The sequence below is a fragment of the Dipteris shenzhenensis genome, chromosome 18 (assembly GCF_047967505.1).
Source record: "Dipteris shenzhenensis isolate YYH24624 ecotype China chromosome 18, Dip_SZ_1.0, whole genome shotgun sequence".
In the NCBI taxonomy this organism is placed as follows: domain Eukaryota; kingdom Viridiplantae; phylum Streptophyta; class Polypodiopsida; order Gleicheniales; family Dipteridaceae; genus Dipteris; species Dipteris shenzhenensis.
This window is the reverse complement of record NC_141613.1, coordinates 46,505,306-46,528,422: the sequence shown is the minus strand read 5'-3', so window position 1 is coordinate 46,528,422 and position 23,117 is coordinate 46,505,306. Positions and strand designations below refer to the sequence as shown.

Sequence of the window (23,117 nt, the reverse complement as noted above, 5' to 3'; positions counted from 1 at the left end):
GCTAAGCTAGAGGACACATGTGTCCTTTATTTTAACTACAATTTTGTTTGAAACTTTCAACTTGTTAACACTCTAGAAGTATAATTGAACCTAGTTTCACACAAACTATTTACGAGAACATTTATGCACTAGCCTTATCCAATTATGTCATCTTTCTCTCATCAACATGAAGCAAAAGAGGCACATGCAATTTAAGGATGCGGCATACAATCACATGGAAAATAGTCTAGCAAAAGATAGCTAAACAGCCATGAATCTTCAATAAACAATTTAGTCATGCCAAGATACTCGATGTCTTACAAACATGCTCCAAAACTTGCCCATTATCTTCCTTTAGAAATGGAAACCATTAAATCTAGTATGGAGGTGGATTTTTTAGCAAGGGATTTGCAAGCCGAGCTCTCAATTTCTCGATTTCTTCCCTGTTCCATCACAGTTAAAGTTATACTCCAAAACAAACATATCCAAAATAATAATGTACTGACTTTCAACGGAGAACTTTGTTGCACAAATGCAAATCTTGGAAAATAAAAGATGAGGTGGATTAAACAGAGGTCTTCGCCAACCTTTGAGATTTGTCCTTTGAAGTGTTGATGATATGTGTCAAATGCTCAAAGAATTCATTCTCAAAACATTGAGGGCTGCAACAAAAAAGAATCCACTGAATCAATGACTTTCTTGGACATATCGAAATTGCTTTAATTGACAATTATAATACTTAAGGCCCATCTTCAAAAACGTGTGATTAGTAATTAAGAAAAGGCCTATAAAAAGCCCTTAAGATCAATTATATCAAAAGGATCCCATCTGTTAGAAACATTAATCTCCAAGGGAGTGATCAATGTAACAAGAGTTCTCAATGCAGCTTGCTCCCGCTTCGTGTTCTCCTTCACTTCCAACCCCCAGAAGGTCATTCTATCGCAAAAAGCTTGAACCTCAGCCTCCATTTCGTTTTTGGCTGCACGCTACATTTGGGAGCTATCCAAGGCAAGGCACTTGCACCTCCAACCTTTCCAGCACAAGCGACTATCCCTCTACCAAAATCGACAACTTTATGGCTGATTTGAAGACGATCGACCTTTTTTTTTTTGGGTTTTCAGCCCTCCGATAGCTGAAGCACCAAGTTCGAGGCCAAAACCCAAATTTTGGAGCTTTACAGAGCTGCCCTAGTGGATTTCTTCTAGATTCCACTAGGTTTTGTTGCATTTCTAACCTCCTCATTTCAAAGCCAATTTAACATCAGCAGCTCTAAGGATAGGCACCTCTAGGCAACTATCAATTTGTGTATGCAAGAGACACACAAGATGATCAAGCAGTGATCTATTGTGACAATGGGAGTTGCATCACTATTGCACACAACCCAATGCTCCATGATCCCACGAAGTATATTGAGGTGGATTGTCATACTATATGTAAGATGAAACCAGGTGTTGGAGCTTGTTCGGTGTTTGACAGAGGAGAATGTATCTAACCTCCTATTAAAGGCATTGTTTCAGGAGCAACTTGAACATCTTCACCATGTGGGTGATCGCCTAGGAGGTAAGGGATCTTTGCTTGTTGATATGATGATACAAATACTATTGTACGCGGTTGACGTAGTCCTCACATATTCCTCAATAGCAAGCCTACAAAGACTTTTAAAGGCCTAGAGGCGTTTTGCAAGGAGAGACTTGACTGTCAACCTTGGTAAAACCAAGGTTATGATTCTCAACACCTGAGGAGCAATGCATCGACAAACCTTCACTTGAGGGATGTCCATGGGGATTGTGCAGTCACAAGCTTGCCTAGGGTTAGTCTTCACGGGACCACTATTCACAATGACTCATGCAACTATGGCACGGCTTATACGAAGGCAGGAAGCTCTGGCCCAGCTAGAGCAATAGTGCTTTCAAGCATACTTCCAAGACCCCCCGATGAAGGGATGGCTACACTAGTGAGACCGCCAGCCATATATGCAGCACCCTTCTAGGGGGAGTGATCTCTCAACAGCCAATTGGCAAAGATTTGAGAGGCTAAAGGTGATTATGGGACTCTAGATGATTTGGAGCAAGCCTTTAGTCCCTCATCAGAGCAGAGCCCGCCATTATACCATACTAGATTGATGCCATCTTTCAAACGATGATATATCCTCACAAAGGTTTGGGCTTTGCTAGTTGGAGACTATCGAGGTTGGCACTAAGTCATCTAGACGACTAGTCGAGAGAAAGGTTAGCACGGATTGGTACACACGCATATGCAGATGGTTTAGCAGTCAAGGTATTCAGAAGGACCGACTCCCTCCCCTTTAGTACAGCTTGGATGCCCCATCCCCCCTATTCCCACGAGATGAGACCAACCGTATCATATAGTTGGATCTACTCCAACTCCATACGTCATAGACCTTTTTTTTTTTTTTTTTTGGGAGGGGGGGCTAGGGGGGGAGAGCAGGAGTTTCCCACCAAGATCAAGTTCTCTCGCAACCACTTTTTGAAAGTATCAAAGGATAGAGTATCAGACCCCAATACTGGAGGGCAAACAAGTCTCACATGCACTAAGGATTGCCATTAGACAGATGCGAGTCTCTTCCCACCAATTGAGGATTGAGGCGAGGAGAGCCACAGGCACACCTAGAGAGCAACAGATCTATAGATTATGCATAGTAGAGGAGGTGGAGACAAAGGATCGTTTCTTATGTTCTTGCCCAATCTATTATGAGGTCTGTGGACAATACATTATCTCCTTCAAAAGGGGCACGATTTTGGGCCACACTCTCGGCTGATTCACTTTCAAGACTAGGTCTACATTGGTCTTTATCTGATTCAGATGCAGCGACACAGAGAGACCCTGCTAAGATAGATCAGATAGCAAAAGGTGACAGTGTCATAGGAGACAGAGATAGATCAAACACAACATGTGAAAATTTTCAACACATTTGAGTCTGCCCCAAGACATAGTGGAGTGGAGGAGGAGCTGGCTGATATGAGAGCAGAGTGGATCAGTGGGAAGAGAAGACGCGGAGCTATCGAACCAGAGACACAAAAACCATGCACAATGCAGAGGCTAACCAAATCACTCACAATGGACGTCCAATCCATCCATGGCTCACCCAATATAGAAATTATGTAGACCATGCATGACCCAACAAAGGGATCCACGTGATATCTTCGCACTTGACCGAAGAGCTGCCCTGGCACCAGGATCATAGATGACACTTGGTCACATCTCTTGTCATCTCAAGACTTTTGACTTTTTGTGTTTTGAGCATAGTTAGGGGAAACGGGGAAACGGAAACGGATTTCTAGGAGGGCTGAAACGGGGAAATGCCACGTCAACAAAGGGGATTTTTAGAAAACGGGGTTTTGAGATGAGAACACACACATTTAGAATGCTAAAGCCTACAGATTACCTGTAACTTAAAATATAGTGCATAACCACAATGTCACTTAGAAGTTAACTTAGAAGGCTGAAAGAGGGCTGAAAGAGGGGGCTGAAGGAAGGTTGAAAGAGGGTTGAAGTTTGAAAGAGGGCTGAAGGAGTGGAGTTTGAGCTTTGAAGGAGGGCTGAAGGGGAGTAGATGATGATAGAGGGCTGAAGCAGCCTGCAGGAGAGAAAGGAGTGCAAAGGAGTGAATGGCGCTCAAGGAGGGCTAGAAAACCTTGAGGATGGAGAGGCTTCCTTGAAACGGCATTTCAAGCCTAGCTCGGCTCTGAAACGCGTTTCAGCGTAACTATGGTTTTGACTACTAGTCTTAACTTTTTGAGTTTCTTAGTATAGCACTCACCTAGCAAGCCCAATGCCTCGTCCACATAGTGGCTTGTATGAGTTACTATTTTTTATTGTACCTTGTCTCATAGGCCCGAGAGGCCTCTTGAAGACGTTAATACATCTCTCTCTCTCTCTCTCTCTCTCTCTCCCTCTCTTCTTATGTCCCTTGTTTTAAACCACTTAGCATAGTATGTCAAAATGAATTTGGAAGAATCAATCAACAATAAATGTAACTACTCGTCTCAAATTTCTTTGAGCTTCTTTATGAATGATCACGGATTGTTTCTCTACCCATCGCATTATTCAAGCTTGTTGCTTAAGATCTAGGTCTTTTACTCTAATAACTAAGTAGTGAAATATATCCACGCAAATCTATCGTTCAACAAAAAAAATTATATTTCTGCAAGAGGAAACCTCGTCATGATAAAAGCCTAGTATACTAAGCAAACATGCAATATGTGTGTGCGCGAGCACGTGCGCGCATCTACATATACCTCAAGAGGCCTATCAAACTGGGTTGAGAGCACGATCGGGGTAAAGCAGGGATGCCCTCTCTCACCGACTCTCTTCGGGCTCTACATTGATACGATCACATCTTTCATAGACCGCCTAGGAAGCGAGGAAGCACCACTAGCTGACTTGATGATAAGATTCTACTAACGTGGATGACATAATCCTCTTGTCATCTTCGGCAGAGGGACTACAGAGACATCTAGATGCCCTAGAGGTGTTTTGCAAAGAGAGAGACCTGATGGTTAACCTTGGGAAGACCAAGGTCATGATCTTCAACACCTCTTACACAGTGCTTCACCGACATAGCTTTACATACCTGAGTCAGCCAGTGGAGATTGTGCATTCCTCCACATACTTGGGTGCAGTTTTCACAGGGCCAGTTTTCAAGATGACCCATGTAGCCAGAGCACGACTCACACGAGGGCATGGTGCTTTGGCCCGATAGAGCAACAGTGCTTCCAGGCGCACTTCCAAGATCCACTGACGAAGTATTGGCTTTTCAACACTCTAGTGAGGCCGACTAACATGTATGCGGCACCTTTTTAGGGGAGCGATCTTTCAGCAGCAAAATGGAGGAGATTTGACCAACTAGGATGATTCGGAGTAAGCCCTCAGTCCCCCATCAGATAGTACAAGCAAAGTTTGCCATGACCCCTCTCCAGGTTGATGCCATCTTTCAGACAGTGACATTCCTCCACAAAGTTTGGGACCTACCTCGCGAGAGACTTTCGAGACTGGCACTAGAGTCTTCCATACGACTAGGGGAGAGTGGGATCGGCACAGCATGGTATGCACGCATCACCGCATGGTTTTCTAGTCACGGCATTCAAATGGACCAACTTCCCTCGTTTCAGTATAGCATGGATGCACTGTCCAAGTTGATCCCACCGGATGAGATTAACCGCATCATACAGTTAGATCTCCTTCAGCTCCACACATCTAGTACTTGGGGGGGGGGGGGGGACCAGGACTTCCCCACCAAGACCCAGCTTTACTATGACCATTTCTTGAGAGTATCAGAGGATGGGCTCATCATCACACCTCAGTATCTCGAGGAAAGAGGAGTCTCACACACGCTTAGGATTGCCATCGGACAGATGCGGGTCTCGTCCCATCAACTGAGGATCGAGGCAGGGAGAGTTGCACGCATACCCAAAGAGCAACAGACTTGTGAGTTGTGCATGATGGGGACGATCCAGACAGAGGAGCATTTTCTATGTGTCTGCCTAGCCTACTATGAGATCCGAGGGCGCTACCACTGCCTTTTTCAAAAAGGGCACGGCTTTGGCCCACTCTCACAACTGATGCACGTCCAAGACCAAGCCTGTATTGGGCTCTACCTAATGGGAATGCGACGACATAGAGAGGCGCTACTACGACATATCAAAGAGCAGCAAGATGGGACCACCGAACCACAGGGCACTGAGGTAGACAAGGGATATGTCGTCGTAGTATGAGAGAGAGAGAGAGACGTCCGCAAGAGGCCCATCCTGCTGCCTACTACTAGGGGCTCTGCCCCCGCCATCGTCCATGGGGGTAGATCCCGTGCCCTCGCTAGGTCCCCACTGAAGTACAAGGGGGCACCCTAGAACCCGCTCAACCACCCCGATAGTGTGGGAAGCTGTTGTGAGGGAGGAGAAGAAGGGGGGGGGGAGGGGAAAAAAGAGCATGGCCTCTCCATCACAGCCCAACTCCCCTCCTCCATCAAGCTGCCGCTCAGCCTCTCCCTCAAGCTACTCCGAGGGCCACGTCTAGCCCCCATCTTTCTACCTGCAAAGAAAACACACAAAAACAGAAACATGACAAAAGATAGAGGGAGACAGCAACAACAGGGACAACTCACACTTGACTATATGAACAAACGCAGCAACCGGAGCAGCCAAAGGTGGATAGCACTGCCACACCAAAGCAAGCCACCAAGGCCTCCACACAAGCGGCCTCAACTTCCACATAAACCCCCATACCGGACTCCACATCAACCCCTACATTGACCCCCACAGCAGCCTCCACATCGGTCTCCACATCATCACCATCACCAGTGACATCACTCTAATCACCTAGCTCAGCCCTAGGGGGAGCAGCACCATTGTCAATCGGGAGCAGCCACTTGTCATTCGATTCCGTGACACCCAGGCGAGACTAGCAGCGCTCCAACATACATCGGCCCTACCGGACCATCCAAATATATATAGCTATGGGATGAGGACCTGACACCCCTACAGATTGAGGAACGACATGCCCTTTTGCTTGCAACAGTAGGATGTGGCCCGCAAGGAGGGGAAATGGGCTGTTGTTCATGATGGTAGACTCTTGACCCCGACCCTCGTCGGGCACTTGCCTGCACTCCCACATAGAGGAGCGGGGTCTATGAGACCTAGGATACCGAGACCCTATCATGTACCATTTGGAACTGTAATTTGTACCTTATGGTTAGATCCAGGAAACTTCTCAGAGTCATACACACGACGAGACAGTCTTCTACACAGAGACACATCAAAGTCCAAAGTGCCCGCTGCCGATCATCAGCGGCTACACATGGGAGTCAACCTTTAGAGACGAGACGAGGTAGACAAGCGGAGTACGAAGGTCCGGAGGAGTGGGAGTAGTTTACAGATCATCCCTCCTTGGAGTCATCTCAGTGGAGAGGAGGGATGTACACTCTAGATTCTTATGGGTCCAGATCCGGCATACAGATAGCCAAGATCTTTATATAGCAGTATGCTACTTTCTGGCTGAGACATCCCACTTTGCCAGGTGTAATGAAGGCCAAAAGTGGGTCAAGTTAGTGGGGTTAGGATAATTAGTATTTGGGGGTGTTTGCTAGATAGAGGGGTCTAAATAGCTAAGGGGGTACTATATAAGTACCATCCTCTCATGTACTTGGGGACCTTTTGATGTGACATCTAATCCTATCTACTCTCCCTCCTCCTTCCTACTACCTGTTGCCTACGCTCACACTCTCTCTTCTCCCTCTATCTCTCTATCCCCTCATCCTTCTCTCTCTTCCTCTCTCCTTCCCCTTCTCCTCTCTTCCCCTCCCTTCCCTCTGCTATTCTCTCCCCATCTCCAAATCTGCCCCTTACCCCTTCTCTACATTGGTATCAAAGCACCTTCCTAGGACTCTAAGCCTTTCTTCTCATTCCAAGATGAATATCTGGAGTTGCTAGCAATACTATGACGACCAGCACTGAATAGCTACAGCAAGACCAGAGGAACACCATCGTACAGCCGTTGAAGAAGCTAGACGCCATCATACAACCGTTGAAGAAGCTAGACGTCACCCTTTTTGTTTAACATGCATATGGAATGCCTGGACGTGATGCAGCTTCTAGCAGGCTCTCCTAAATCAACGAAGGTTTTCTGCTGCCGGTGTTCCGTCCGTTGAGCCTGTCAGGGTCTTCCATCCACTGAGCCACGTGAGGCCATTTGTCATTCGTCCGCTAGAGACTTGTCTACTGTCCGTCCTTTCATCTGCTACCGTCCGTGCGCTCCCGTCGTTGCTGTTGTTGCTCCCGTAAGGTTGTTCGCTGCTGCTCATCCATGCCACGCCACATCCTGGCGCCAACCCATCGCGGGTCTCCTGCAAGCACCATCTCTGTCGCCAAGCCCACCCTGCCATTTCAATTACCCACGCTGTTACCATGTCACCATCGCAATCACCGTGCTTGCCCTCGCCATGACTTTTCCGCCGACGACACCGCCTTGCATCAGCGTTGCACGGCTACAGAACCTTAGCAATTGCTAAGGTCTGCAGGTTAGCCGGGGTTTAGGTTAACTACGTTAGAGGTTTGGGTTAGGTTAGGTTTAATTAGTAGGTCAGTTAGATCTAGTTAGTTGGGGTTGGTTAGGTTAGTAGGTTTGGTTAGCTAGGTTAGGTTTAGTTAGTTTGGGTGTAGGTTAACTAAGGTTAAAGGTTGGGTTAGGTTGATCTAAGACAGTGCCCTGACAGTCCTAAAGGTCTTAGGCTAGAACTGTCCTAACTGTCCTAGGTGACTTAGGTCTCCCCCCCCCCCCCCCCCCCCCCCCCCGCCCCCAAAAAAAAAAGAGAGGCAAGAAAGACAACTCGTCACAGCCCCTTCTTAGGGCCTTTTACAGCCCCATTTGGGCTCTTCTGGACTCAGCTTTGAAGCTTCTTCATCAACCTTCCTCTTGAGCTTCTCCATTAACCTTTTCAGTGTTTCACACACTGTATCTGGTGCTCATTACAGCAGATCTTTGCCTTGCATTCGTACTCGCTTGTGAGGGCAGCCACCTCTGTCAGATTAAAACTGTCCTGTAGGGAGCTAGCCTAGTGCATGGCAAGTTCTTCACCCACCTTCCAAGCCTCTCCAGCACTTTGAGACAGGTAGGAATTGAGCACATGTGCATGCATTTGGCACAGTGGGACAGCAACAAAGCTTGGTCACACACTATGGGACAGCCACATGCCTTTGGAGGGAACATGGGGCAACGTGCCTCGACTTTTGGGCAGCTTATGCAGGGCTTTGAGCAGTATGCAGGAAGCTTAGGGCAGCTTCACAGGAGGAAGATTCATAGCCCAAGGGAATCCTTCTGATCACCATCCATCATGTGTTGTACCCCATTACATTGGATGTGTTCCATCAAGTATTTTTTCCGTTTGGGCTTATTGATAAGATTATCATGCATCAGCTTTCAGGTGGTCTTCAAGCTGAAATACACTTTGCCAGTGCATTGCAAGCACAAAACACTCTTCAAGGTCGCAATATATATGACAGTGGTTGTACCTTACACATTCAGCTGTTAAAACCGACAGAGTTGTCATTCGTGGGGTCATTCCATATATACCTTTGTAAGACTAGAATAAGTCCAATCATACAAAATTAGATTTCTTGTTGTTCTAAAGATCAAAAATCTACAAAGAATGTAAAAGAGAAAATGAAAGAGAAGAAAAAAGAGGTAAACAAAAACTTTTATGAAAAACAAAAGGAAGACATACTTAGCAAGCAAAGCAACACTTATGTCGTCATCAGTGCCCAAGCATAAGCAGCTATACTGGGTTTCTAAAGACCCACGGAGTCTCTTGGGGTCATTCCATGCTAAAAGTGGAGATACAAATGCCATAAAGCAGCCACTTGTTTTTGGAGCTATGATGCCAAGAGGTGTGATGGCAAAGGCTAAGCAGGCCGATAAAAATAGCCACCCAACATCTGAGGAGAATGCACGTATGCCAATGCTGGTAACGCAGCCAATGCAGCCCAGCCATCCTATGCCTCTCACTCGTACACAGCCTAATCATGCTTCAAAGCTTTTGAACATGCCTTTGTATGCACAACACAAATCTGGTTATTTCCAGGCGATTACAGCTGCAAATACAAATGGGATTTTTGGAGATAGCCGCTCCGATAAGAAGAGCAGCCCACATGATGGAAGCAAATATGGACAGCAAGAAAAAGAGGGCTGTTATATCAGTTTGCAGGAACAAAACTTTGATCAGGATGATGCCCTGGCACTTCAGCATACTAACACCTCTATGCAGGGTGATGGAAAATGCTTACCTGACAGTGACAACAACGCAGGCCTGATGGGTGAAAAGGTAGATGATGAGCCAAGCAATGATGAGCAAGTCTTTAATAGGAATCAAGATGCAGATGTTGACCAGCAAAGTAAACATGTGGATGCACTTACACTTGATCTTTCTAGGCATGCAAACTTTAAGGGCCTGATGATGGTACCACCTCCTTTAGTCGCATTCCCGCCTCTGAACTTGAGCAACCCAGCCGTCACCATCTTCCAGTCGTCCCCCTCATAATGAGTGAACAACCTGGAGTCTTCCAGGCACCATGCTCTGAGGGTCTGTTTCAACCCGTCCTTCCTTTGGCAAGGTCTGCAACCAATGAATATTTCCAGACAACCTGGACCATGAACACTTGCTGAGTTCTCAAGCAGGTACTCTTCTGGCTTCAGTACTCTTTGTCCACCACCTTCTAGCAATCTGCGTCCGAGATTTGAAGAAGCACCAATACTTCCCCTTCTACCTTCGAAGAAGGCCAATTCCTTCCAATCTCTTATCACCTGAGACAAATGAAGAGCAGAATCTCCCCACAGCATGCTATAAAGACTCAAATGCAGAATATCAAATACATACCAGACTGTTGTACTGCCTGAATGTTCGCTCTGAAAGCAAACCCTGTACCTCAATGAGGCACCCGCCAAGATCCTGTGTAATCCTGTACTGTCCCCTTCTGAAGTCCAGCATCCATCTGACCATGAGACCCTAGGGCTTTCCATGGAATCCACCCTCGTGTCAGTGTCAACAGCTACACACCTGGAAGGTACCAAGCACTCAATACTGTCCTTCACCTTCACAAAGGCATCTGACTCCTCCTCGACCCAACTCTCTATGTCAGACATCCTTACTGTGATTTCGGGATCAACATACCTGACCTCGGTAACACTCGGTGATGTCACCAGGAACAATTCTTCGATTACCACATTAGCTTTGGCCTTACCCTCTGAATCTGGGTCAGACTCCTGTTTGTTTTTCAGATCCACCTTTTTCTTTCTGCAGTCCTTTGCAAAATGTCCGAGTGTATCACAATAGAAACACTACTTCTTGTGCTTCCTCTTCGAAGTCCCCTCGTCGTCAGAGTCATCTTTATAGGACTTGCCACTGTTAGGCTTGCCCTTCCCTTTACCTGCGGAATCCTTCACCAACATCGCGTTGTCGTCTTTGTCCTCGTTGTAGAGCTTCTCCCGAGCTTCCTCCTGTAGCAGTAATGGACAACTCCTCAAATGTCAGAGGTTTGGTCCTCTGTCCTGCTGTCACAGCCGTAACAAAGCTCTTGAAACTCTGAGGCAATCTCCTCAGTACCATCAAGGCCAAATGGCATGAGTCTGTCTTCTGACCAATTGCTGCCAGCTGATCCTGCACCACCTTGACCTTCGTCAAATGGCTATGTACCGTATCGCCTTCTTCCATATCAAGATTGTAGAGTTGATGCTGAAGAAGCACAATCCGGGAGGTATTATCTGTCTCGTACAGATCCTTCAGGGTGGCCCACGCCTCTACTGACGTCTCGGCCAGCTGGATATGCGGAAGAACAGAGTCCGCCGTAGTCCCTATGATTATTGCCAGGGCATGGGCATCTCTTTCTTCCCAAGCTTCAAGCTCCTCTCTGTCTACTGCCATGAGTACCTTCCCTTTACTGTCCACCATGTCTTCCGGCTTCGACTCCTCTCCCGTGGTCAGCTTCCACAACTTTCGAGCCACTAAATGACTCCGGATCTTCACTTTCTAGATCGGGTAATTAGTCCCGTCCAGGTTCCCAAACTCTCCAAAGTTAGGGATAGTGAAAGAGAGAAAACTGGAGGAGGAGGAAGGGATAGCAAGGGCTGAAGAGGCTGTCGACATCTCTGCTGTATATACCACTTAGCAAAGTCAACCAAACTCAATTTCAGTAAACCAGAACTCTGAACGCACCTGACTGAACCTGAGTCACCCTCCTTCTCGCAAGGGCACAATCCTCCAGTCGTGGAAGTCGATTCCCTAGAGCTTCTGAATCAGGGTCGTCCTTCAGCAAGGTCCCTACCTTCAGGCTCCCACACCTGTTAGCCTCCTACTTGTGCTCTGATACCATGTTAGAAAATACCCAACAGAGGGTACACGCAGCGGAAATAATGCCCAGGAGCTCACACAGTATGCGGTGTGGGTGTGGAATCACAAACTTCTTTACTTATGTGCATTCAATAGGTGTGCAGACTCATCAATAGACAATGAACCAAACTAGATAGAGAAACCACCAAATAATATATTTCCGTCCACAACTATGGACACAATACAAGAGAGACAGATCCAGAGTCCCACCAATGGTGTGGTCCTCTGATCTTACCACAAAGTCCTTCTCCTATCTGCTGGCTATCTCTAGACTAGAGTCAGCGTGCTCCACCTCGAGCGTGAGTAGACTTTCCGTCTAGAATGATCCTCTCCACCTTGCTGTCTGGAAACCAGCCTAGGTGGGCAGCCTCCTGCAAGCTAGGTCTGCAGCACAAGGTACTTCTTTCTCCTCCTGACTGTAGGCCCAAAGGTAGCCCTGCTGCTGCTCCTTCTGCTGGTGGAATTGCTGCTGCAAGTGATGTTGAAATGAGGCTAAATGGCCTCTTTATATAGGCCCCAAGGCCTGTACCAAAAAACCGACTCAGTCTGTACAAAAAACCGACTCAGTCTGTATGAAAACCGACCCCACAGTTCCCCATTTATGGGACTGTGGGCTGCCCTTTTGGGGCACTCATTACAAGGGCCCTTGGCCCATCTTTCAAGGGCAGATGCCCCATAAATATAGGGTCCAGTCCAGCCTCTAATCCCCCTCTTTGCTGCCTGACCCTGCGCCACTGTCTGCCTCCATGTGAGGCCTGTTCCAGCCTGCTGTGCTGGCCTGCCAGGTTTGTATCCAGGCCCCAAAGTACTGCTATTCCTGCTGCTGTCAATGCGCCTTGTTCAGGACTTGCTGCAGGTCGGGATCCTGCCTGCAACCCTTGCCATCCAGGTCGCTTCTTCCGTGACTGCATCCTGCCATGAAGACGCCTTGAGCTGCCTCTGCCAGTCCCTTCACTAGCACCTGGGTGCCACGCTTTTGTGCTTAGGTTCACCCCCCCCATGCTCTCCTCATATGGGAGCTTACAGATGGGGCGGTGACCTCTCCAACAGAAGCATCCGTTCTCTTTGGCATAGAATGCTCGTGTCACTGCATCCAAGCACCTGCCATATTTGTTGTTGTCCTTCGCCATCCAACTCGTCTTCTGCTGCCCATTCCCACCATCACCTGGCATGGAATCCTGGGACTTCTTACTGTTGACCTGCTTGGGCTCAAAGTTCTGAGCAAGCTTGTATGCACACTCATAATCCTGTGGCCTAAAACTTCTGACATACCACTGGATGTCTGTGCGTAGAGATCTTGCAAGGTCGTGTTAGTGTTGGAAAGGTCACCTGCCCATCTGTAAGCCCCCAAATGAGGAGAGCATGGGGGAGGTAGACCAAGGCATGATTAGGCTGCTACATGTGCAGCACAAAGAAGACCTTGTGCAGGAAAGATGGCGGGGGCATGTAGCCCTAGATCTAGCCTGGCAAGACAAAGCTTCATGGCAGGCGTACGGCCTGCAACAGGGCCCTGTGAAGGGCGCGCTGATATCAGCAGGGTACGGCCCCAATGTACAGAGCTGTACGGAGGCTTATTGGGCTGCTGGAAGCCTGACAGAGGGCGGAATCTGCACTGGCCAAAGGCGCCTGCATAGCAAGGCCTTTGGGCCTTGTATGGAGCCTGCAACAAGGCTGGAACAGGGCCAGCAGGAGGGCAGAGGCCTGCGCCTATGGCGGGCTGACACGTGGCCAGGCGGGTCTGTAGAACAGCCCCCAAACCAGGTCGGTTTACAGACTGGGAGGGGGCAGACTGGGAGGCCCTACCAGGTCGGTCCATTTCAGGGCCCCTTGGGCCTATAAAAGGAGAGGCATTTGGCCTCATAAGATCATCATCTGGAGCAGCACTTCAGCCAACAGATAGGAGCAGCACTAGACCTACCTTCGGCCTATATCCAGGAGGTGAAGGAGGTACAGAGAAGCTGCAGACTAAGTTGAGAAGGGCTGCCCACCTAGGCTGAGGTTCCGGAAAGCAAGGTGGAGAGGATCACTCTAGCCAGAGAGTCTACATTTGCTACGCAGGCTCAGAGATCTAGAAGTGCTAGGCTTGTAGTAGAAGGACCTTTTGGTATTGTATCTTGTCCTAGTTTCTGGACGGACGGAAATATCAAGTGTTGCTTCTATATTTGTTTCTGATCTTGCTCTCATTTTGTTCACATTTGGTATCAAAGCAGGATAAGCTCTTGGACCAGCTCTTCTTGCCCGTGCTTCTACTGCCCATTGCCCGCAAGCTCAACCTCCTGCTCCCTCTCTTGCCCGTCCGTGCAGATCTGATGCCATCTGTACACCTGTAAGGATTCTGTACTGTTTTTCCATCGCCAGCCCATGCAGGTTGCCGTACATCTACTGCCTCAACGCCGCCATCCGTCCAACTGCTGCATCAGCGCCGTACAGCTCATTCCGTACAGCCCCATACAACTGTACCGATTTCATACGACAATCTGTGAATTGCTGTACTGCTAGCTCCCGCAGCATTCCATACCAGATCCTGTGTGTTCCGTACAGCTGCGCGTGCGAGCAGCCTTGCTGTACTGCTAGCTCCCGCATTCCGTACAGCTCCACGTGTGAGCAGCCTTGCAACAATCATCCTCCGTACAAGTAGGCGCGCCCGTACATTCGTACGGCTTCCGTACAACCAACTGTACTTTCGACGTACAGCTCCCGTCAGTTGTCCATACAGCCGTACCGTACGGACTGTTGCAGGTTTTTGAGCAGGGTACTCTCACAGGGTGGTTGCTTACAAGGTCTCCTTGCACGATCCAGTTGCAGGCAATTTTTTGTGCATCTAGCCATTGTTTGGCTATGGGTTGAAGGCATTTCTGTGTAGCAGGTGTTGAGCACATTTGGGCTTTGACAGACAAATTGCAAATTTGGGGCTTTCAGTCAACTTGCCCTCTTTCGCTTGCAATTTCACTCCAAATTTTGGGGCTTTTGGTTGCGAACTGCAATTTTAGGCATTTTTTGGGGTTTCAGGTAATTTGGCAGTTGAAAGACCATTTGGGAGGTTTACAAGCAGTTCTAAACTTAGTGTGAGTCGATTTGCAAACTTTTGTCATTTTTTTGGCAGACTTTGGTTGTGCATTTTGCATCCCAGGAAGGGATTTTACTCGTTCAGTTTGATGTGTTTTTTAGTTTATCTGGCAAAAATAGCTTAGAACAACCCCAATGAGGTGTTTGGAGTCCTCACACAAGAGGATAAGTTGGATGGCACCAACTACTCCTTGTGGAGTTTTATGGTTCGCAACATCTTGGTTGGCAGACATCTTTGGGATTATGTCAATAAAGATGAAGCAAGGCCACATTCAATGGCTACACCTGTCACTCCTATAGCTGGAGGCAGGGGTAGAGGTCAAAATGCAGCACAAGTAATTGAAGCTGCTGCTTCAGTGACTCCCATAGCAGAGCGGAAAAGATGGGATTCTAGGGATGCACAAGCTCAATCAGTGATTTCTCTTTCTGTCAAGAGATTCATTATTCCTCACATTTGGTCTTCTCTATGTGCCACGTATGAAGAAAAATTTGCTTTCAGTGTCCTCTCTCAATAGAGGAGGATTTCAAGTTATATTCAATGATGCTAAGTGTGCAGTCAGAGACAAAGAGAATGACTATGCTTTGATGTTGTCTAGCACTTTGTATCAGGGTCTTTTTCAACTTGACATATATGAAAAAAGATTCGATCTTACACTTTCAGTGAGCACTCCCACTGCTGCGATGCAGAATGCGGAGTTATGGCATGCCAGATATGGGCACATGAGCTATGGTAGCTTAATGACACTTCAGAAGCATGCTATGGTTGATGCATTGCCTCCTTTAGAGTCACCTCCTCCTCATGCATGTGAGGGTTGCATCCTTGGCAAGATGCATAGATTTCCTTTTAAGAAGAATGGTGCAATGAGGGCTACACGTAAATTACAGCTCATTCACAGTGATGTCTACAGTCCCATGAGGACACCTGCTTTTGGTGGTTATCTCTATTATGTTACATTCATAGATGACTCCACCAATTACACTTGGGTCTATGGTCTTAAGGCAAAATCAGAAGTGTTTATGCATTTCAAACACTTTGTGGCTATGGTTGAGAATGAGACAGAACTCAAAGTGCAAACACTTCGCACAGATAGAGGGAGGGAGTATATGTCTCATGAGTTTGAGACATTTTTAAAGGAGAAAGGCATCACGCATCAGCTTACAATGAGGCTTACCCCTCAACAAAATGGTAAAACTGAGCACAAGAATCGCACTCTTATGGGGATGGATAGATGCATGCTTACCAGTAAAAAGTTGCCTCAAAGGTTTTTGCTCGAGGGCCTCATGTGTGCAAACTATGTTTTGAATCTGGCTCCCACAAAGGCTTTGAAGACAATCACTCCCTATGAGGCATGGCATGGGAGAAAGCCTTCAATCGATCACTTCAGAGTTTTTGGTTGTGTTGCATATGCCCACGTGCCTGTGGAGTTTCGACATAAGTTATCAGATAAAGCACTTAAATGCATTTTTGTTGGGTGTAGTGCACAAAGCAAAGGCTATCATCTCTACAATCCTGCTTCTCGCAAAAATTTTGTGAGTAGAGATGTTATATTTTCAGAAAATTCAGCACATACACATGCTGAATTTACAATTCCAGCTTCTTCAGAAGATGTTTTTGAGGGGATGCTTCCTATAGCATTTGGTTCCCCACCTGAGGCTCATGCTGAAAATCAGAATTTACAGCAACCTCCCCCTCATCCACATGCCCCGATTTAACCACACGCTGATTTTGTCCCTCCGCACGGTGTGGATGAAGTTGTCAGGCAAGAGATTCAAGAGATACACGCCGCCAAAACAGTCCCAAATTGGTTGCTACAGACTCTTAGGGAGAGTAGGCTTGAGGCTCTTCATGAAGGAGAAGAATCTGACTCGTTTGAAGAAGCAAAGGATAATGTGCATTGGATGCATGCCATGCACAATGAATTGCAGTCCATTGAGAAATATCAGAATTAGGATGTTGTGGATTTGCCACCATGGAAGCATGCCATTGGTACCAAATGGGTTTTCAAAGTGAAACGGAAGCCAAATGGGTCCATTGACAGGTACAAGGCAAGGCTAGTTGCCAAAGGCTATGCACAGAAGAAGGGCATAGATTATGAGGAGACTTTTGCTCCTACATCCCGGATGACCACCATAAGGTCAATTATTGCCATGGTTGCAAATTTTGTTATGAATGTCCCTCAGTTGGACATAAAAATAGCTTTCCTTAATGGGACTTGCAGGAAGAGGTTTATGTCAAACAACCTCCTGGATTTGAACTTTCTAGCAATGCACTTCAAGTTTGCAAGCTTAACAAAGCTTTGTATGGGCTGAAACAAGCCCCACGTGCGTGGTATGCCAAGATTGATGCATTCCTGGCAAGTAAGGGGTTACATAATAGTCCCACGAAAAGCACCCTCTACATCAAGAAGGATGGGGGGGATATTTTGGTCATCATTCTTTATGTAGATGACATGCTGCTCACAGGGTTAAATGAGGAAATAATTGCAGATTTCAAAGCTGAGTTAAAAGCTGAATTTGACATGACAGATTTGGGCTTGTTAAATTTTTATTTGGGGATCCAGTTTATACAAGACAAGCATGGCATCGTTATGTCTCAATCCAAGTATGTTCAAAAACTCTTGGATAGGTTCAACATACATGATTGTAAGCCTATAGCCACTCCCATGGAGCCGGGGCTGAACCTTACTATGTATGATGCAGGTGAATCAGTGGATGTCACACATTGCAACCAGGTTGTTGGATGCCTCATCTATTTGTGCAATACTAGGCCCCATATTCAGTATGCAGTATCTCAAGTGAGCAGATATATGCACAGCCCAAAGACACACATTGGCAGGCTGTAAAACGCATCTTCCGTTATTTGCAAGGCACAAAGTCTTATGGCTTGATGTTTCCCAGGGGGGATGACTTGCAGATGCATGCTTACAGTGATTCAGGTTGGGCTAGAGACTATGATACCAGGCAGTCTACTAGTGGTAATTGTTTCTTTTTTGGCAAAGCTTGCATCTCTTGGCTAAGCAAGAAGCAATCTACAGTGGCTACTTCCTCATGTGAAGCTAAGTACAAGGCAACTTTCACAACGATAGTTGAATATGTTTGGCTACAATGTTTGTTCATTGATCTTCGTCTCTTATTGGAGGGTCCTTCTCCAATTCTCACTGATAGTCAGAGTGCTATAGCAATGGCAAAGAATCCTATGTTTCATGCTCGGACGAAGCACATTGAGGTTCATTATCATTATGTCAGAGAGAAGTTGCATGCAGGGGAGATCAGTATGATCTATGTGTCAACACATGACAATGTTGCAGACATCTTCACCAAAGCACTTCCACATGAGAAGTTTGAGGCATTTCGCAGTGCCCTAAACTTATCTCCTTTTGATGATTGATCACTACCTTGTACACCACATTGGCACTACAGGGGGTGTTAGAATTATTATCATATTCTAGGCAGTGGGGTCAATGTATTGTAATAAGTAGGTTAGGGGCACTTTTCCCTCATTGAAGTTTTTCCCCCTAACCACAGTCTAATACCTAGTTACGGTTAATGGATAAGATAGGATTTTGCTACTTAGACAAAACCCCTCACTTCTCTTTTGGGGTTTCTATCTGAAATTTGATCTCGATGTGATTGTGAGTTATGACGTTTCTTCGAGTTACCATTTGGACATATGAAGGTTCTTATTGTTTCGAGGGTCCTTTGGACAGGCTCAGGTGGTATGGGACGCCTGGGTTACATACGGGCCTATGGATGAGTCGAGCTGTAGCCCATGTGCTCAGGGGTGGTCGGGAGGATCGAGGTGCCTGCGCTGTTGGATTGACGACGAGATTCTAGGTCAGTGATAGGGTCAGATCTTGCGGGGTCGTGTCACTTTGTTCCCTCCTAGCTTGTGTTGAGGGATTGCCCCCTCCTCTTCGCTTCCTAGAGTAATACATTGGTCTTTTCTGGTTCACTCAAGGTATGCGAGAGAGCTTCATCGAGTGAGTTGTGGTAAGCGCTTATGCATTATGAAGCAATACCCATATCTACTCAGCTGATGCAGTAATTGGGAGGCTTTGGGCACTATCTTGCTGCATGGAGATGATCCGGCCCCATCTATTCTTCACTTTTTTTCTCCAGTGTTACAGTGACCTCACAGAATTTGAGGACAAATTCTTTCTTGGTGGGAAGGACTGTAACAAAAGGGGTAGTTTTGTGGCTTTTTAATTGGTTTTGCAGTTAGTACTTTGTACTTTAGGCTGCTAGGAAGATGCCACATGGCAGCATTATCCCATACACAAAGTTGTAAAACAGTCTGCCTAAATCCTATAAAAGGAGTGGCTGCTTCATTTGTACTCAGCTTTTGATCAATACATGTTATAATGCCAAATTGAATTCTTACAATAAGAGCTCTGGACTCCATCTGAATTCAGTAAGGAATTAACCTGATTGTCCTTGTGCAGCCCCTCACAAGTACTGTTGTAAGTCCAGCCCCTGACTCTCTCTCTCCAACTCTAAAAGGTACTTCCTGTTCACTTCAGCATTGTACTCCATGCTACTAAATGCAGATATTCTAGCCTAGGCAAGTACTTTCGGTTCTGAATTACTCACTTCTGCCTTAGGCTTTGAAAGGGACTAGTCTAGGACTGCCTTATATATAAGTTAGAGTTAGCCACATTGAGGGCTATTTCTGTTTCATACTGTCTCTTTTCCCTGGCTTCAAAGTAAATAAATTGAGCCTCCATGTGAGTCAAATGACTGAAGGCCACAGTTGGATGAACATTGTCATGGGGGACTCAGGGATTTGTTCGGATTGAAATTTGATCTGATATCTAGGTAGCTGCCAGCTCTTAGCTTGGATCACTTCTCAACGCATCTGATTGATGCTAAACTGCATGAAGCCTCGAGATCAATCTGATACACTTTGTTGCCAAGACTCAAGAAAACATAAATTAAATTGAGGCAACCTGTTGTTAATAAGCAGAAATATCATTGAAATGATCGGGGAAGAGAATTACCGATATCGATTGGCCACGTCCCCAAATCTAGATGCATCAGCAGAGGCAGCAGCCAATAAAATGCTGGTAAGCTCCTCCAATGGTAGCTGCAAAATGTAAAGACGAACATAGTACATCATGATGCAAAACAGGCACACCCAACATGTGGAGAACCTAGTCATTCACTAATTTATCAAAGCACTATGAACAAAATAATCAACAAGTACACATCAAGCATCATGTATGTTGCAACTTAAGAAATTTCAGAACCTAAAATCACCGGGAGACATAATATGTCATGTAAGTAAGATGTTAACAGCCAGATGCTTCTCTAGAATTTTTTAAAGACAATGTGATGACTTAATCCAACGACAACAGTGTAGAGATGTGCTGAAGATCCATATATATTTCTGTTTTGGAATAGCACTTGTTTCTTTATTCAGTCATTCAGCTATGTTCCATGAAATTTTGCCAACCCAAAAAATACCAGCTTTAAAAATGCTTCAGAGATGGCAATAAAAAACGAAGAACATAAATTAAAGTGCCAACATCTTTGACAACACTTCAGTAACCGTGAGCCCTTAAATGGACATTCAAAGCTGAGAAGGGCATACATTTCTCTCCTAGAGATTAGCTTACAGTTGCTATGCGAGAAGCTCAAGTCCATGGGATGAATCCATGACTGGATTGCAAAAAGAAGCACTGTGCAATACTCGAACGTGAGGAAGCTACAAGATGCCCAAAGGCGACTGCCATTCTGAAACGGCAATGAAAGTTCATGGGATGCAACTACCACTCTGAAACGGCAATGAAAGTTCATGGGACGCCATTAGAGCCCATGGACAACACCAGGCTGGTCAAGAGATCAGCAGACGTTTTAGCATGGGCGTTCCCATGCCAAGAAGTGGCATTTTAAGGAAATAATCTGTATCACACAAAAAAGTATAACAATCCTGTCAATGACTTCAAAGCAAGGCAAAGTGGCTTTATGGACAGTTGTGACAAAAGGAACCTTTTGACCACCCAAAGTCCACCGACATGAAAGGGCATTGATGATACCTACTGCAAATAAAAAGGTGAGATATTGCTACACGAGAACCGGAGAAAGCTAGCGAGCCGATGTGAAGGCAAAAGATGAAGAATGCACTTGATGCGCAGCAAGGGGACCTCAACAACAAATCGCTAGACCAGTGAGTGCAAGAATCACGGTGAACACGATGCGCATGTAACATAAACTGTGTACAACGCTTTTTAAAAAACAAGGAGCCCAAATTATTGTACATCAGAACCAGACCTTAGTTTCTCGCTCAGCAGTTTCTCCTTCGGATTCTGACTCAATCCTCCAACCTATGGGACGCTCCCAAGCAGTCTCGTTTGTATCGGTATTCCAATAATATGGCTGCAGAACGTATTACACTCGATTATGACTTGGCCAGAGACAAATGATAGGTTATTTTAGTAACACCACAAATTACATTGGAAGAACTGAAAGAAGCAGGTGATCAACTGTAAGACAAGTAGACATTGATATTACAAGGAAACCGAGGAGGCCATGCTGTGGACAACTTACGTTACCCGATGAAGGATCAACAATTTTCTTCCAGACGCCAGAAGACGCAGAAATCTGCGGCAAGCGGGCAGCGAGCGAAATGCAATGTTTTCGGCTGAAATGCAGGCACCTAGGGAAGACGGCAACAGAAATTCTGGATTGAAGGGAAGAAGCGGCAGGCAAGGTGGAAGGAAAGGAAGAAGAAAGAAAGAGAGCCATTACGGAGGGATGAGAAGTGGATGAATGGGCGGAGCTGACGAGAAACCAAGCTTAAGAATGAAACAGAACCATGATATGGTGTCCAATTTGAACGCCGTAGGCTTGTTTCAATCGTTTATAAGAATGCAGAAATGGATGTTTCACGTTGCAGAAATGCTTTGCAGCGTGAGGAGGATGCTTTGACTGACAAAAACATGCATTGCCGAGCATGTTTGTGCTTGCTTCTCCACGATTCTTCCAGAGCTGTTGAGCCAACCTGTTGCTTCAAATCAAAGAAAGGACCTGCAACAATCTGCTGCCGCACAACCTCTTGCTCAAATCAAAGAAACTACCTGCACAACCTCTTGCTCAAATCAAAGAAACTACCTCCACAACCTCTTGCTCAGATCAAAGAAACTCAGAAATGTTTTGCAGCGTTAGGAGGATGCTCTGACTGACAAAACCATGTATTGCCGAGCACGTTTGTGCTTCTTCCACGATTCTTCCAAAGCTGTTTGCACCAGCCAGCCTCTTGCTCAAATCAAAGAAACTATACCTGCGACAATCTGCTGCTGCACAACATCTTCTTGCTCAAATGAAGCCAACTGCTACGACCTCTTTGCAACAATCTAACAATCTGCTGCTGCACCACAATCTAACAATCTGCTGCTGCACAACATCTTGCTAAACTAATGCAACAATCTGCTGCTGCACACAGCCTCTTTGCTCAAATCAAGCTAAACTACCTGCAACAAACCCTTTTGTTCAATCAAGCAAACTATATGCACTATCGGATAAGGAATTGTTGCACTCAATGTTGCAAACTCATGTCCTTCAATTCAAAATCACAAAAGGAAGCTCCTTGGAGGGGTTCTAAAACCCACCTAGAACCAATTACTACTTGGAGCAAATCATCATGGTCATTATGCCAATCAACATGAACAAGGTTATGCTATTCAAGGGCAGCCTCACAAAATTCTCACAAATATAAATATGGGTTTCCATTCTCCATTCATTTAGAGACTAGACCTATGTTAATCCTCTCACACATAGAATATGGCTTTACTATCACCCATCCCTTGAGCATTGTAATGTTGTTCCATATCAAGCACATATGAATATTCAAAAAATAACAAACACAAGGCTATCATACTATCTATTAAAGTATGCTATGAAAATAGAGCCATGGGGTTGAAGATGCGGAACTCCTTAGACTTGAGAATCTAGATTCATTGAAATTAAAAATGATATCCACATCACCAACAAAGACATCATCATCGTGCTTGCAAATTCCCACTTGTTCACTCGAGGGCAACAAGGGACATAAGTATAGTCTAGAGCAACGAAGATGAGATCATTGTGTGTGTAGAGTAGTGGCAAAGTTGCACTTGTAATATCTTGAGCCTAAAAGATGGTACAAGGAACCTTGAAGGATGAGGATAGCCAAAACCCTCTC

General features: G+C 46.0%; 1 protein-coding gene across 1 annotated transcript; it reads right to left on the bottom strand.

Annotated features, from left to right (window-relative positions):
• Positions 1-210: 210 nt before the first annotated feature.
• On the bottom strand, positions 211-22,490 carry LOC147891309 (uncharacterized). The gene is made up of 6 exons (XM_087389916.1): positions 22,340-22,490; positions 21,485-22,298; positions 21,209-21,313; positions 19,936-20,021; positions 567-641; positions 211-422 (listed from the first exon to the last, which is right to left on the bottom strand). Exons 2-6 carry the CDS (start codon positions 21,680-21,682, stop codon positions 356-358), a joined length of 531 nt encoding a protein of 176 aa, XP_087246042.1. The 5' UTR covers positions 21,683-22,298; positions 22,340-22,490; the 3' UTR covers positions 211-355.
• Positions 22,491-23,117: the final 627 nt, after the last annotated feature.

Coding starts and splice junctions, on each gene's coding strand:
- LOC147891309 (XM_087389916.1), bottom strand. CDS start 21,682: ATGGCTCTCTTTCTTTCTTCTTCCTTTCCTTCCACCTTGCCTGCCGCT. Junction 20,022..21,208: donor CTGCTGAGCGAGAAACTAAG/GTCTGGTTCTGA, acceptor TACATTTTGCAG/CTACCATTGGAGGAGCTTAC. Junction 642..19,935: donor GACGTGGCCAATCGATATCG/GTAATTCTCTTC, acceptor TTTTTGTTGCAG/CCCTCAATGTTTTGAGAATG.